General features: G+C 35.6%; 3 protein-coding genes across 3 annotated transcripts in view; all 3 read left to right on the top strand.

Annotated features, from left to right (window-relative positions):
- The window catches only part of LOC109834278 (growth-regulating factor 6-like), a 5,382-nt gene extending 4,477 nt beyond the window's left edge, over positions 1 to 905 (top strand). The window contains exon 4 of the mRNA XM_020402256.1: positions 1 to 905. This exon is cut by the window's left edge and continues 173 nt beyond it. Coding sequence (XP_020257845.1) covers positions 1 to 557 — 557 coding nt within the window. The 3' untranslated portion in view covers positions 558 to 905.
- LOC109835226 lies at positions 9,596 to 11,407 on the top strand. The gene is made up of 4 exons (XM_020403211.1): positions 9,596 to 9,613; positions 9,859 to 9,870; positions 9,968 to 11,212; positions 11,297 to 11,407. The coding sequence occupies exons 1-4, from the start codon at positions 9,596 to 9,598 to the stop codon at positions 11,405 to 11,407; spliced, it is 1,386 nt and encodes a 461-aa protein (XP_020258800.1).
- Positions 11,288 to 12,488, top strand: LOC109835225. The gene has a single exon (XM_020403210.1). The coding sequence runs from the start codon at positions 11,436 to 11,438 to the stop codon at positions 12,486 to 12,488; it is 1,053 nt and encodes a 350-aa protein (XP_020258799.1). The 5' UTR covers positions 11,288 to 11,435.

Genomic DNA, 14,216 nt, shown 5'->3' with positions numbered 1-14,216 from the left:
TCAACCCTTCAAGAACCTCCTACCCTGCTAACATCAGCTTTGACGATGATGGACACTCCCAAACTCAACCCCTTCGGCATTTCATCGATGACTGGCCCAAATCCCACTCAGAAAGGACCCAACTCTCGATCTCAATCCCTACTGATTTCTCATCCTCATCCAACTCCCCGAACCGAGAAAAGCTTGCTCTTTCTCCCCTTAGACTTTCTCGGGAATTTGATGCTATAAATGAAGGGAATGAAAGGCACACGCACAACTGGGTACCAATATCTTGGGAGCCTACTCTTGGTGGACCACTAGGAGAGGTCTTAAACAACACCAATAGCACACCAAAAGGTCTCAGCAAAAATTGTTCTTCTTCATCTTTGAATCTATTGACTGATGGGTGGGACTCGAGCCCAAGATTGGAGGCAGAGGCATCACCAACTGGTGTCCTACAAAAGACTACCTTCGGTTCTCTCTCAAGTAGCAGCGGAAGTAGCCCGAGGGCCAATAACCAGTGTGATGATCTCGGTTCCAACCTTGTAGATCCTCCATCAACTGTACCCTCTCTCTAAACTTCTGACATAGTGAAAATAGCATCAAAAGGAATGAAAAAGATGGAAAATCCACTGACAAGAGAAGGTCACCGAAAGTAGCAGAAAGGATGAAGGATGGTCTGTGGCTGAGTTTTAGAAGACCACACATCTTATAAACTTTTCTTTTTGTTGTTTATTTCAGTTTGTTAATCATACATTCTGTATGTTGTTTGTGTTGTTTTGACTGCATGTATGGTTTGCTAAGGATTGCCTTTGTTCTTGTATTGCACTGCTTAAATAATTTTAGGCTTTGTATTTTGCCTGCGGAGTTATGTAATAGATTGTTTGTTCAATATGGAGTTTGAAATTTGAGCTCATTATCCATTCCGTAGTTAAAAAATTTGGATCTGACTATTACCTTTATCTGCTTTGTCACTACTTGTCCATCTCTGTGCAACACTAATCCCATTGTTGTGTGTTGCATGTATTAAATTCTTGGTCAGTTTGGTGATCTTCTAATAACTTGGTCCGGACCAATTCTTGTCCAGTTTTAAGAAGAAATGCCCATCTATTTTGATTGGCTGGATGAAAAAATAACCATTTAAGTGACCTTTTCTGGTGTCAGAAAATTTGGGCTAGAGTTGGCCTACTTTTTCTTTTTCCTAAACACATTTCATTTGAGGAACATGATCATGTTCAAACTCGGTCACCCTTTTGTTGGTTGCCAAACACACCCCTTATGTTCCTTTGATCTGTTTTCTTGCGTCATACGAACGTACTAATTATATAGTATACAAAATAAAATGAATGTATATCATACGTTATATGAGTGAATTCCAAAATCTGAACCATCTATGCTCAATACAAACTTCTTGTTAATGAGCAGGCAATCGGTAAAACTCCAACTTAAAACCGGTTTAGTAGAACAAAACCAAGCTCAAATCATGATCTTTGTTTGGCAAATAACTGGACCAGGGCAGGGCTTAAACTGATTTTGTTAGGCTAATTTTCGACCATAAACCAGTCCGGAATTGGTCCATCTCCGGCCACTCCAGAACCGAATCAGTTTAGGGAGGAGTTCGATCAAGGGGAGAGTTGAAAACTGATCCTAAAAAGATGCTGGTTGTGGGAGAAACGCATTGGATTCTAAGAAAGATTCCACATCATTGTTTGGTCTCATAGAGTATTATTGGCACTGTACGGCCGCTTGCTGGATTTGGCAAAGGTGGAGGTCAATCCATCCTCTCCCTTTTCTGCTTTAGACAGCTGTGAGATGAAGGAATCATCCTTTTTCAGTTGATTTTCCTCACCAGCCTGCATACTCCAGCTCCATGATTGTTGGTTTTACAAAGAAGAGATTTAGAGCTCAAGGACGGTATGAGGTGAGCACGAGTAGAGAGAGAAGGGTAAACCTCACAAAACTACTAGCGTACAATACTACCATGCAAGTTGGCTGAAATTTGGCATCTATTATCCTTGGCATGAAATTAGCAAAGGCCATCCGACGTTAGGAGAACTATGGTAATACTACCGTGCAAAGCTCTCCAAATTTCATGATATTTTTGTAAATTTTTTCCCTGAATGGAAACTCTCCATGCCAATTTCTACTCTTAACACAGGATGTTTCCCAAAACGTAATGATTTATATATATAAGAGAATTCGTGAGACAATTTTTGTCAGCATTTGGTTCCCCCTCTATTTCTGGCCTGTGGGGTTCTGCTTGGTGATGGCCGCTAACTGAGAAACGTCTCTCTCTGTCGCATAATGAGTCCATCTACCAACACTTTGGTGCATACTCACTCTCTTTTGCTGTGTATAGAACTTTGGGATTTCAGTTGATCATGTAAAGTTCTCTATTTACAGCTAAAATTGATCATGGCTGTGCTATGAGAATACCACTTCCAATCTTCAATTACGGAATGACTCCTAAAAGATGGAAATATTGTCAGTTTTAACAATTTGCATTCAAATTTAGCCTAAAGCACACATAATTCCAGTACAGAAAAAGTAAAGAAAAAGAATGTAGAAATAACATACAGAATACTGTAGTAGCTTAAAAAAGCTTTGTAAGGTGGCAGTAAAGCTCAGGTCTGTTGCCCCCCTCAGCAGTACAACTCCATTGCTGACAAAGTCCTGAGTTTTAGAAACAAAGTATTCTCTCCCTTTGCAAGATGACAGCATCTAACATATGTGGGCAGCAATTAACACAACAACAACAGGAGCAGACTCCTACTCTTCAGCTTTACTTCAGTCTCTCATGAAGCAATATTAATTGCCAAATCTTCAGCACAAAGCTTGATCCTTCTCAAACTTTTCTGCAAACTGAAGTTCACAAACAAGAAATCCCAAATTAGGCCCCAAAAAAAAACCCCCCATCATCTTTTGTTGTTTACACAACCTAAATATTAGGTGCTCAACAAAGTAGGATCTTCTCTTCGTATCAAAATATGAATCGTGTAGTAGTCCACAGTCAGCTGCATGATACTCAAAAGTAACCAGAGATGAGATGAACACATGCATCTAAGTAACTCAGACTATGAGAACAAAACCAAACATGATTCTTATTTTGGAGGGGCAATTCTGGAATACTCCATTGGCATCCTGGCGCATTTTGTGCTGTAACATGGTTCTTTCATTCAAACACAGAACCTGGTAGAATAACTCGAAAAAAAAAAAAAAAAAAAAATCATACAGCCAATTTATTGTTAAAAAAAATTACAAAAGACTGGTGGGATTAAAGCCAAAGTTACAATTAAGATCCACTTTGTTGATTGTTCTGCTACATACCCATCAATACAACTTTGTTTTGGTTACTTCAACACGAACATTGAGTATTGACTAGATTTATTGGATGGGTTAAAATCATGTCCACTCCGAGGATGGAATAATGGAATCATTCAATTTTCAATGGCTAGGCGGATGCTTCAAATGCATGTGATAATTATCATTCAAATTTAGTACATGGTATTTGACTTTATATTGATAAAACAATTGATGCCTTAAAATCACTGGTAGGCAACAGGTCTGAAGGATCAAATAGTACATAAATAGGTGTACATTTGTACAAAAAATATACAAGAAAAAAATATAACAATCGTTCTACAAATTTTTCTCCCTTAACATTTTTTTTTAGTACGACGGTATCATGGCACAAACTTTAGCTACCTTTGTTCATTCGCCTGCATTCTCATGCCTCAATGACATCATTGACATCTTCGTCTGTCCATCTCTCCACGATTTCTCTCTCTTTATATTCTTTTTGTTAAACAATAACAACTGGCTTGAAAAGAATAATTCTTCTCTGAAATATGCGGTTCAAATAATTTATGATCAGCGCATATCAGATGATCGATCATGTGGAATGCAGAAGCTTTTGCCCTCCAGCTACTCTTCTTTCCTTCAACATAAACCTGAGTCCTCTAATTCAACATAAGAATCAAGGGTTCGTTATGTTGGGTTGAATTCTCAAATCAATTGGTGAATGCATCCTTGGATTCGATGCCATTTAAATCTGTAGTAGGACTTTGTAGAGGGAAATATGATAAAATTATTATTCGAATAAACCCTAACCAGTCTTAAATAGAGATTAAGAGGGTTTACATCAGTGTGCTGGATATCAAACCTACGCATACAAATAGCTAAACGATTAATAATATCCAACGCTCTCCCTCAAGCTCCCTCAAGCTGGAACATATATACCAAGCATGCCTAGCTTGCTACACATAAGAATAAGAACATAACAACTACAAGAAAGAGTTTAGTAAAGTGAACTTTGTCAGTAGTTAAAGGCATTATACACGTGTTTGTTTCACCTGAGGTAGCTATAGCGGAGCAGAAATATATCTCACAAAGTACCAACAAGACAGAGAGATCACATGAAAAATATTATTTCTGTGATCAATCAACAATCAGATAAGTAGACAACCAACTTAATAGACAGCCAAATAAGGAGACAACCAGATCAATACACAGCCAGCCAGCAATAGAAGGCTCTCTCCATAGGAACCAAGTCTTAAAAACCTACATTGGAGCTCAAATGACACATAGAATAGGAGGAACCCCAGGTGGGTTTTAGCAAGAAGCAAAATAGGGGTAAAGAAAATCGGCCAATCGGTTTCTCACCTGCTCGATCTTAATTTCTGCACCCTTTAACGATGGATATTAAACATCAAGGAACATTGCTGATAAGAAATTAGAGAAGTTGTAGAAGAGTCAACAAACAACCAAAACTATTGTTCACATGAACAGTATCATAAGGTACTGTTTACAATAGTTATTGTTCACGGTGAACAAATGATTTCAGTTATTCTCATTGAATGACCAATAACTTTGATTCTTTTGCCAAAGAAGAATAAGGAATCAATAACCTCACTAGATTTGAAGAGAACTCAAACGAAATTGCTCATGTTAAAGCCTAAGTTGTTGTCGAGGCCGCTAAGGTGAAGTATGGAGGCGGTGCTTACGGTCTCATTGGTCTCGATGTCTAAAAAGAGTGTTCTCTGGGATCAAGAAGTAGGCTTTGATGCATGTAGAGAAAGAAGAATAAGTTATCATTCTCATAATCCTACAACCTCTCAAATAAATATTAGGAGGGTTTACCTAAGCAGATATGGATACTAACCTAAGTTGCTAGGTGACGGTATTAGTACGGGTACGGGACACAACAAATTCGTAAAAGGTACGGTATGGCGACACTGGTATATATATGTATGTTATGCATATTTATAAGTATTACAATTAACAATTTACATAAGATCAGTATTAAGAAATAGATGTTCAGTGTAGAATATAAGTCAAGAAGTGTATGAGAATTATTTTAAATTAAAACATGTATTAAGTAATTGAGCATACAGCTAAATAAATGTATGCATATGTTCAAGAAGTGTCCAAGTAGCTTCGGTATGGGTACACGTATGACTTCTGATTTGAAGTACTTAGGAAATAATAGATATTAACCCAAATGCACAAACAATTAATAACATCTAACAAACTTAAATATTTCTCGTTCATTTGTAGCATGGATATTTTATTGTATAAATGCATAACTATTTGGGTTTCTTGTATATTATATGGATTAAATGCCACTATTTTTACTTATTAGCTTAATGCCAATATTCTGACTTAAATGCCACAGTGCCACCACTTTCTACTCATTCCCAATATGACTTAAAATGTCATCGTTTAATTGAGTACTCAAATAATTTTCAGGGTTGGACAATCTGAGTTCCATCTTTGTGGACCATATGAAAACCCATAAACAAACTAAACTACTAATTAGATTCACAGTACATAAAGTTTAACTTAACTAACAATAAAACACAACTTTATTAGATTCAAATACATAAAGTTTGAATAAGTGAAAAATATAAGCAATAACACAATATGTGCTCTCCTAAAATTTCATAACGAAAAATGGGATATAACTTTTATTTCCCACAAGATTCCCCTTACTCTTGTAAATTGCCTTTTTAAGTGTCTATGCATAGCTCATATGAGTATTACATTGAAAAGATCAAGAAATTTTTCCTAAAGTGTGGTATGCAACTGAGTTCATTGCAAAGCATAATCATGAGTTATTATCTCATGAAGAGGAAAAATTTGTTTTATCTTTTAAGAGTATCAATGAAAGAAGATGAGAAACATATATTTTTCATGTAGAAAGAAGGGTGTAGAAGGAGAAAGAAGGGTGTAGAAGGAGCTCTTACGAGGGAGAGATCTCTTGTGAAAGTGAAAGTTTAAATCCTTTTTCTTTTTTTTGAAGCACTAGGAGAGCATGGATTTTTTTATTATAATATATGCTTATATCTTTAATTTTTTAAATTGTTACGTATCCGAATATAACTAATGTTGAGCTTAATTATTGATTAAGTTAAGCTTTGTGTATCGTGAACCTAATTAACAATTTATTTATTTCCCGGTAGTCGTAGGATTCATCAAATGAAACTCATATTATTTAAGCTTGCAAATTATTTTTTAATTGCTCAATCAAATAATGACATTTAAGCCCTAGTAGGTATCAGGAGAAATTGGTGGTATTTAAGCCATAATATAGCATTTAAGTCTAAAGAATAGAAAAGAGTAAAATCAATGCCACCTATTAGGAAAATCCTAAGTATTCATATACAATCTGATCCTCCATACATGGTATATAGAAGTGAAATAGGACTACAGAAGTCGGGAACATAGGACACCATAGTGACACCATAGTGAACCGCGAACCGGGTACAATCGTCCTGAATTCATGATGAAACACGACCTGATTCACCGACTCCAACGACCCGATTTATAATTCAAAGCTGTTAAAATTTTGAACAAAAATAGCTCTTTTTCCAAAGAATAAACAACAAAAAAATGTGAGAAATCAAGCAAATGAAATATGCATACCTTAATTGCTATACGATTCTCAAGGTTCTTTTACCGTTACCAATATCAGCTAGCATATTTCTCAAATTTGACTCCGTCAAAATCTCAAGTCTTACATTTAAGAACCGAGCTTAAAACATACCATGTTCCCTGGCATACCGGATAAGCATACCCTCCCTCGTATCCGATTCCTAATGAGTGACATATTATGCTCCCACCCGTTTCGTGAACAGGAACGAATGGGTTCCATGCAACTATGTTTAGGACCACCGATTGTTCGTCAAAAACCATGTGCTAAATGTGAATGGCAACCATCAAATGCATTTACCACATGTCTAACTATCAGGAGTTGTTTATTTGCTATCCTTGGATTTCATGGTATATGAATCGATATGATTTATCTGATCAATATTCAATAGTTAGTAGCCACAACAAGTAAAACTTAAAAAGAAACATGTTAAGCAAGAATGATAGCAGGTATGTTATATGCTTTCACACCAATTTAACGGAAGTGAAATATAGTTTAACAAATAGTTTGAATAGTTTATATACACTACCACAATCCGTGAAGGTTAAGCTAATCTAGCTTGTCCCAAAAAAATATTAGGCAAAATATATATGTTATGTTCACTGACACCAAAATTATTATAAAAAATTACTTAAAATTGCAACAAGCAACACATAAATATTTAATGCTTAATAGTCTGCATACTACACGCACAACATGTTCATCATAACTAGAACAGGAAGAATTTTCGCTCCCACAAACAAGAAGTCTGTAAATACATTCTACCAAACAAAACAAGCCTCTCTTTAAGGAAAATTAAATCAAAGTGAAATGTGATACCATAGTTCTTTTTGCCATTATGGAAGAGAGATCCTTCCATCTACAACTCTTGGGTACCTTATGACCTTTTTCTCAAAAATACAACTCAGGCAATCTGAAAACATCTGACCTCGGTAAATCTACATGGGACTAACACATAGGACTTTCTACTAACCTTATCGCACTTGGCTATAGACTATAATATCCAAATTAGAACTTACACATCTAATCTGCAAACCATAATTTGATGCAAAAGACTGCACTAGTGTAATTGAAAGAAATGAGACTGCTCAAATATCGTAAGCTAAAATGCATAGGCAGTGATTAAAAAGCTCAAGCTCACAATGCAAAGAAATACTGTGAACAATACTCTAAACTAAAGGCTTTAGTTCTTCTACCAAGACCTTCTATAAATTTCAAGCTATAAAACGATGTGAAGGATCAAAATCTGCAACGCAGGTGAAGAAAAAACTGAGTTATTTTCCTACAGTTCTCTTGACAATTTCTTCTTCAATGATATTATACTGAAACATACAAGATTTATTTTGTGAGCTTGTTAAATTTTTAAACGGCAACTGCCCCTGGTGTTATACTTGCATGTTCAATATATGAAATGAACAAATTGGACCCCCACACTACAAAAGTGGAAAATGGTTTAACTATAGGAGCACTATATATGTATTCCGATAAATAACACATAAAAAATCAAGTCAAGAGTAATCACTAAAAATATAGGAAGAAATACAGACACAAACCAAGTTATAATCAATGATACAAAATTAATGGTACCCATATTCTATGTGCAGAAGAGTCTGTCATGGCAATTATTGATCGAAATTTCTAGTAGGGTTCCATCTTTTTAACTCTCTGGCAGACCCCTGTGTTTTCCACTCAGTCTTCCTACTCAACTCTCCCCGCTTACACCTAGGAAAAAAGAAATAGTCTATTTCCCTCCAACCTTTAGGTTTTTCCTTAAAATGATTAAAAAATCAATTTAACTATTTTGTTTTCATTTTAATTGAAAGCAAATTTAAAACAAAATGAGTCCCATCGATGCAAAAGAAGAATTTTAATTCCACTAGTATCTTCCATGAAGTATTAAGGTTGCAGAAAGCGCTAGGCCGTCTAGGCACTGAACCCGATGCCTAGAACCTAGGCGGGGCCTAGGCAATTTTCTTATTTTTTACTTTTTAGTTATAATAACTGATAACAAATATCAATGTTATAGGAAGTGCTAGACATCGCTAGGCACCAGATTGGTGCCTACCGCCCATGTGCTTAGGTGGATTTCTTTCTTTGTTAAGTGGTGGGGGAGAAGATATTTTGAAAGTCGGAGATAGACGAGGTGTTCATAGTTAGTCGACGAGGCTAGAGGATTTCGGAGGTGGTTGAAAAATGTGGAGGCTACAACAAGGAAAATCACAATCAAGACCTAAGTGGTGTAATCTGCATAAGTGACTCATGCTTCCTAGGCGCTCCCAAGACCTAAGTGGGTGGTTAAGATTCTGCCGAGATCCAGATAGGCTAGGTGTTAGCTTTTTAAAACATTGATAAGTATGATATATACGGAACTCAAATTCAGATAAGCCCCTGTGGTTTGCTCTATGAATCTATTAAGCCCTTATACTATTTTTTGACTCTGTTAAGCCCTTATAGTTTTGGTTTTGATTCTATTTAGCCCTTTGGTGATTTAAAATCCCAAGCACCAGTAAAATTAAAATTTTGGTAAGGGCATACTTGGAATATTGCGAAAGTAGTCATATTATGATCGTTTAATAAGGAGAAATCTAAAAATATTATTAGGGAAAAATTGCTCCGGCTTCTTTCCTCTCGTGATGGCAAAATCGCTCCTGATTATTAGGGCAAAATCAAAGTTCAACATTGGCGATGGGTTCCTGTCTTGAGGTAATTTTGGTGATCCCTAATTCGGTATTTATGTTTACTCATACACTTAGTATCTTTCTTTTGGTCGTTTGTTAATTTTGTTAAATTTAAAAGAAATTTTTGTTGATTTGAACTGATTAATTGAGAAAAGTTCTTAACTTTGGGCTTAAATTAACATAGGTTTTGCATAATTTATTTCATAGTTTCCATAAACTCTTTATGATGATGTTTCTGAAATTTTCATTATAATGTAATTTTTTTATCAGAGAATAAATAAGGTTAAATTCATGTTGCATATTCCTTTTCATTTGCAAGTTTTTGAATATTTGATGACCATACCTTGATTTCTCTTGTTTGTATTTCTAATGTGTTTAGATGGAAGCGAGAGGTAATGGCAGTGGTAGTAGTAAAGAAGATGCGTTGATACAGAGTGAAGATACAGAGATACTAGACTATGACTATGTGTTGATACAGAGTGAAGATATGGAGATACTAGACTATGATTGGGATCAAACTGTAGGAGATTTGGATTGGTGTAGACAAATCGAAGATGATAATATTAGTGAGACTAATATGATAAATCTGGACAACCACAATGATAAGAATGCAGTTGATGGAGATGGGGAAGGAGGTAATGAGAGAAAGAAGAAAAGCAGAGGAAAGGCTGAACCAAATGACAATTGTGCAATGAGATATAATTTTGGCTCTGATTATGCAGACAGTGACAATTTGAAGTCTCCACTAAAATCAGATGATGAGCAGGAGAATGCTGGATATTCTGAATTTAGTTTTGATGATGGACCAATACCACAATTTGAAGTTGGCCAAATATTTTCTGATTTAAAGACATTTAAAAATGCAGTGAAGGATTATGCAATGAAGGGAGGTTATAGTGTGCGTTATAAAAAGAATGAACCAAAGAGACAGAGATTGATATGTTGGGGTGATTGCAAGTGGCAACTATATGCCTCTGCCATACACGGGGAAGATCAGACAACATTGCAAGTAAAAAGGTATGATGCTAAACATAGTTGCATTAGGACTCGATACAACACACAATGCACGACTAAATGGGTTGCAGAAAACTGTTTTGAGTTAGTACTACGCAGACAAGATACAAGACCAGTTGATATTATGGAAGACATACACACAAGATTTAATTTTCAAATCTCAAAGAGTACAGCTTGCAGAGCTAGGGCATTGTGTTTAGAAAAAATTAATGGTTCTGAAGTACAACAATTCCAAAAGTTGTACGATTATTGTAATGAATTAGTTGAATCAAATCCCGGGACCATTGTGAAAGTGAAGAAAGTTTATCCTGAATCAGAGAATGAAGCAAGGTTTCAAAGGATTTATATATGTTTCTCAGCTTTGAGGGATGGGTTTAAAAATGGGTGTAGACCATTTATTGGGTTAGATGCATGCCATTTGAGAGGAAACATGAAGGGTGTTATCCTTACAGCTTGTGGGGTAGATGGCAATAATTGTATGTATCCATTTGCTTTTGCAATTGTTGAGGGTGAGAGGGCCATTACATGGGAGTGGTTTATGGAATTATTGGTTGCAGACATTGGCAGTGGAGATGGGCAAGGGTGGACTTATATGAGTGACAAACAAAAGGTATATGATTTGATTAATAAGTTATCTTTCCTATTGTTTCATGCTAAATCAATATTTTTCCAACTTCTTGTTGTACATGTATAGGGGTTAATTAGAGCAGTAGGAGATTCTCAACCAGAAGCTGCTCATAGGTTTTGTGTTAGGCATCTGTACCAAAACTTTAAGGAGAGTTTCAAGGTACTTCATTTTACATGAATTCTTACAAAATGAATGCTTTATACGAATGCATGCTTACTCATTATTGTACATTATCCAGGGGAAGTACTTGAAGGATCAACTGTGGGGAGCTGCTATGGTAATAATGAAGGCTGATTTTAATTCCTACATGGATGCAATCAAGGCTCATAACTCTGAAGCGCGAGAATGGTTGGATGCGAGGCCTGCCCACCAATGGTCCAGACATGCATTTGGTTTGGAAGCAAGTTGTGACATATTGTTGAATAACATAAGCGAGTGCTTTAACTCATGTATAAGGGAGGCAAGGGAGAAGCCTATTATCACTTTGTTGGAGTCCATTAGAAGATATTTGATGCAAAGGTTGGAAAAAAAGAGGAATGAGCCTGCATTCCGGAGAAATTTCAAGTTGATGCCTAAAATACAAAAGAAGATTGAGGTAGCAAAAGATGGTCAGAGGTATTGTAAAGCAATTCCTTCAGGGGTTGGAGAAATGGAAGTTCACTGCAACGGAGATCAGTTTACTGTTGATATAAATACCAAAAAATGCAGCTGTTACAAATGGCAGGTCAGTGGAATTCCTTGTTGCCATGCAGTGGCAGTGATTTATGCGATGAGGGCCAACCCTGAAGATTTTGTTGCAGAGTGGTTCACCAAAGAAAAGTATATACAAGCCTACACTCCAGTTTTGCATCCAATCAGAGGAATGAGACATTGGCCTCATTCAAAACTTCAACCTTTGTTGCCACCTATGACGGAAAAGTCTAAGGATAAAGAAAATAATAAGAAGAGGAGAAAAGATCCTGAAGAAGCAATTGCCAAGGGCTCAAAGCTATCAAGAAAGGGTTACACAGTTACATGTAAAGTCTGCAAGGTGGTCGGACATAACCAAAGAACATGTCCACTCAAGAAAAATGATCGGACAGGAGCAATGGCTGAAGCATATGAAAATGCAAGTAACGAGGTATTCATGGGGTTTAATGTTCCTATTGGACCAGAAGATGGACAATGTGTGACACAAGCGGAGCAACCTCCTTCAAACCCGATAATATCAAGAGGAAGAGCTGGCAAACTTATTTGGAGCAGAATACCAAGAATTTAGCATTTGTCAGTCTCTTTATGAACCTCTAGTGTTTAATATTTGTGTTATTTATGAACTTTAGTAGATTTTTTTTATTTGAATCTTCTTTCTTTGGCCTTTTATGGAGGTTTTTTTGGTTTAAGAATGTGTTTTGAGATTCTGTAACTGGCCAGATCAATCTGCATCCATGTTTTTGATGCAAGTGACATTAGTTAGAAATTGATGTGAAAATAGAATTTGCAATGAATTTTCAACCTCTGATTATGGGTATGCTTCTTTTTCTTGTTTCTTTTTTATAAGCTTTTTTTACTTTGAATTTCACCTATAAGATCCACGTTCAATGCAATTGAATTAAATGATCAAAGCTCAGGAGAAGCGAAGAGAGCGGAATGCTTAAAGCACGTGTGTTGCACGTGAACTTTCACAATATTCCAGGTATGCCCTTACCGAAATTTTAATTTTACTGCTGTTTGGGATTTTAAATCACTAAAGGGCTAAATAGAATCAAAACCAAAACTATAAGGGCTTAACAGAGTCAAAAAATAGTATAAGGGCTTAAAAGGGCTAAATAGAATCAAAACCAAAACTATAAGGGCTTAACAGAGTCAAAAAATAGTATAAGGGCTTAATAGATTCATAGAGCAAACCACAGGGGCTTATCTGAATTTGAGTTCGATATATACGTCAATTTTCCAGTAATTTTACATAAATATAATTAGTTATAAGTTTGTTTGTTTATTATTTTTTATTATGCATTATTTTTATAATCGATGGATGGATCATGTTGGAAGCGACGTTGATCATGTTGGACCTCAACCTATTATCAAATTATCACATAATAAAAAAAATAAACAAACATGTCAATAACTATTTTATATAAAAAGTTATTAGAAAATTAAAAATTATAATATACTTACCTTGAAGGTACTACAAATTGAGTCTCTTCTTTTTGCTGTAGAGGATTATTTAGTTTAAATTTGTTACTAATAAGAAGACAAATGCTAAAGTTGAAGGAAGAAGAGAGAGAATAAGTGGGAAACATAGAGACGTAGCTTCTTAGGAAGTAATGAAAATGGATAAGCCATGTTAACAGGTGTCCGAGGACACCGTTAGAGAACTCATTTATTAATAGCAATCAGAACGACGAATGTTTGTATAGTTATACCACTAATATCACTCTACATGGTTCTCAGCAAGTTCAGATTGAGTCTTTAAGATTCTCTAATGACATACTTCCTAGCATATGATTTAAGAGCTACAAAAATCATAATTAACTGACCAAAATAATATTAAAAATATCAATCCATAGAGTTAATGTAATTAGAGATCAATATCGCATTTTTATTCACAAAAAAAAAAAAAACAACAACTACTCAGCCTTACCAGTGTTCCAAAATTTTCCCTTAAAAAGCTACTCTGAACGGAAGCGAACTTCAAGAATTTAGATTAAAAACCTGCAAAAAAAAATGGACAAAAGCTTTAAAAATAAGATGCATACACTAAAATTACAACTATAACAAACATGATTAAGTAAAAATACACGATTGCAAGAATCATGCTGCTCATATTCTATGGGTGCATAAGAGTCTGTTATACTAATAAAGATCAGCATTCAGAACGCGGAATTTCTTATAATCACAGAACCTTTCCCTTCATGGTTAAAGGTTAATGGTTGATTAAACTTTATAAATTCAAGATACTCCTATCGATTGCAAGCGTTACTTAGAAACCCATAAAGGTCATTAGCTA

The sequence above is a fragment of the Asparagus officinalis genome, chromosome 3, assembly GCF_001876935.1.
Source record: "Asparagus officinalis chromosome 3, Aspof.V1, whole genome shotgun sequence".
NCBI lineage: Eukaryota > Viridiplantae > Streptophyta > Magnoliopsida > Asparagales > Asparagaceae > Asparagus > Asparagus officinalis.
This window is presented reverse-complemented; position numbering and strand designations above follow the sequence as displayed.